This window comes from Bombina bombina, chromosome 1 (assembly GCF_027579735.1).
Source record: "Bombina bombina isolate aBomBom1 chromosome 1, aBomBom1.pri, whole genome shotgun sequence".
NCBI lineage: Eukaryota > Metazoa > Chordata > Amphibia > Anura > Bombinatoridae > Bombina > Bombina bombina.
The window spans coordinates 1,440,622,547-1,440,623,272 of NC_069499.1; the positions used below are offsets into that span (position 1 = coordinate 1,440,622,547).

General features: G+C 34.2%; 1 protein-coding gene across 1 annotated transcript in view; it reads right to left on the reverse strand.

Moving 5' to 3' along the window:
• The window catches only part of LOC128665895 (olfactory receptor 12D3-like), a 996-nt gene extending 477 nt beyond the window's left edge, over positions 1 to 519 (reverse strand). The window contains exon 1 of the mRNA XM_053720145.1: positions 1 to 519. This exon is cut by the window's left edge and continues 477 nt beyond it. Coding sequence (XP_053576120.1) covers positions 1 to 519 — 519 coding nt within the window.
• Between the last annotated feature and the right edge of the window lie 207 nt (positions 520 to 726).

The following is a 726-nucleotide window of genomic DNA, read 5'->3' on the forward strand; positions in this document are numbered from 1 at the left end:
CATTGCGTAAATTAAACCCGTTACCCATGAAGTTGAAACCAACTGTATGCAGATAGACTTATTCATAATCAAGTTATAGCGCAATGGCTGGCATATGGCTGCATATCGATCATATCCCATGACAGCAAGAAGAACACCTTCTGTACAGCCCAAAAAATGAAAGAAATGCATTTGCAAAATACAGCCATTTACAGTAATTCGATTTTCCTTTAGGAATCCAACTAGTGTCTTTGGTAGTGTGACTGAAGAATAAACAATATCCAAAAAAGAGAGATTGGCCAGTAAAAAGTACATTGGACTATTAAGTGCATGATCACTGATCACCATGGTCATAATAATGAGATTTCCAAAGATGTTGAGAAGATAGAATAACAAAAAGACTTCAAAGAGGACAATCTGAAGCCATTTCTGGCTGTTGAATCCCGTTAGGATGAACTCATTTATTGATGTCCAGTTTCCTCTTTCAACCCCTTTAATTTTGACAAAATTAAAATATTCATACCCACTTTGCATAATCATTTTTTATTGTGTTAACACCTGATTTACAAACACAAAACATTCACCGATGTAGTTAGTTTAAAATGTCTAATTGGTTTAGATATTTTAATAGTACTTAGAGACAAAACAATTTATTTTTTGTATTAACCTTATCACTGCTGAGCCATTTTCTCACCCCTGTGCTAAAGATGTATTTAGTTGTTTGGCACTCAATGGGCTAGATTACAA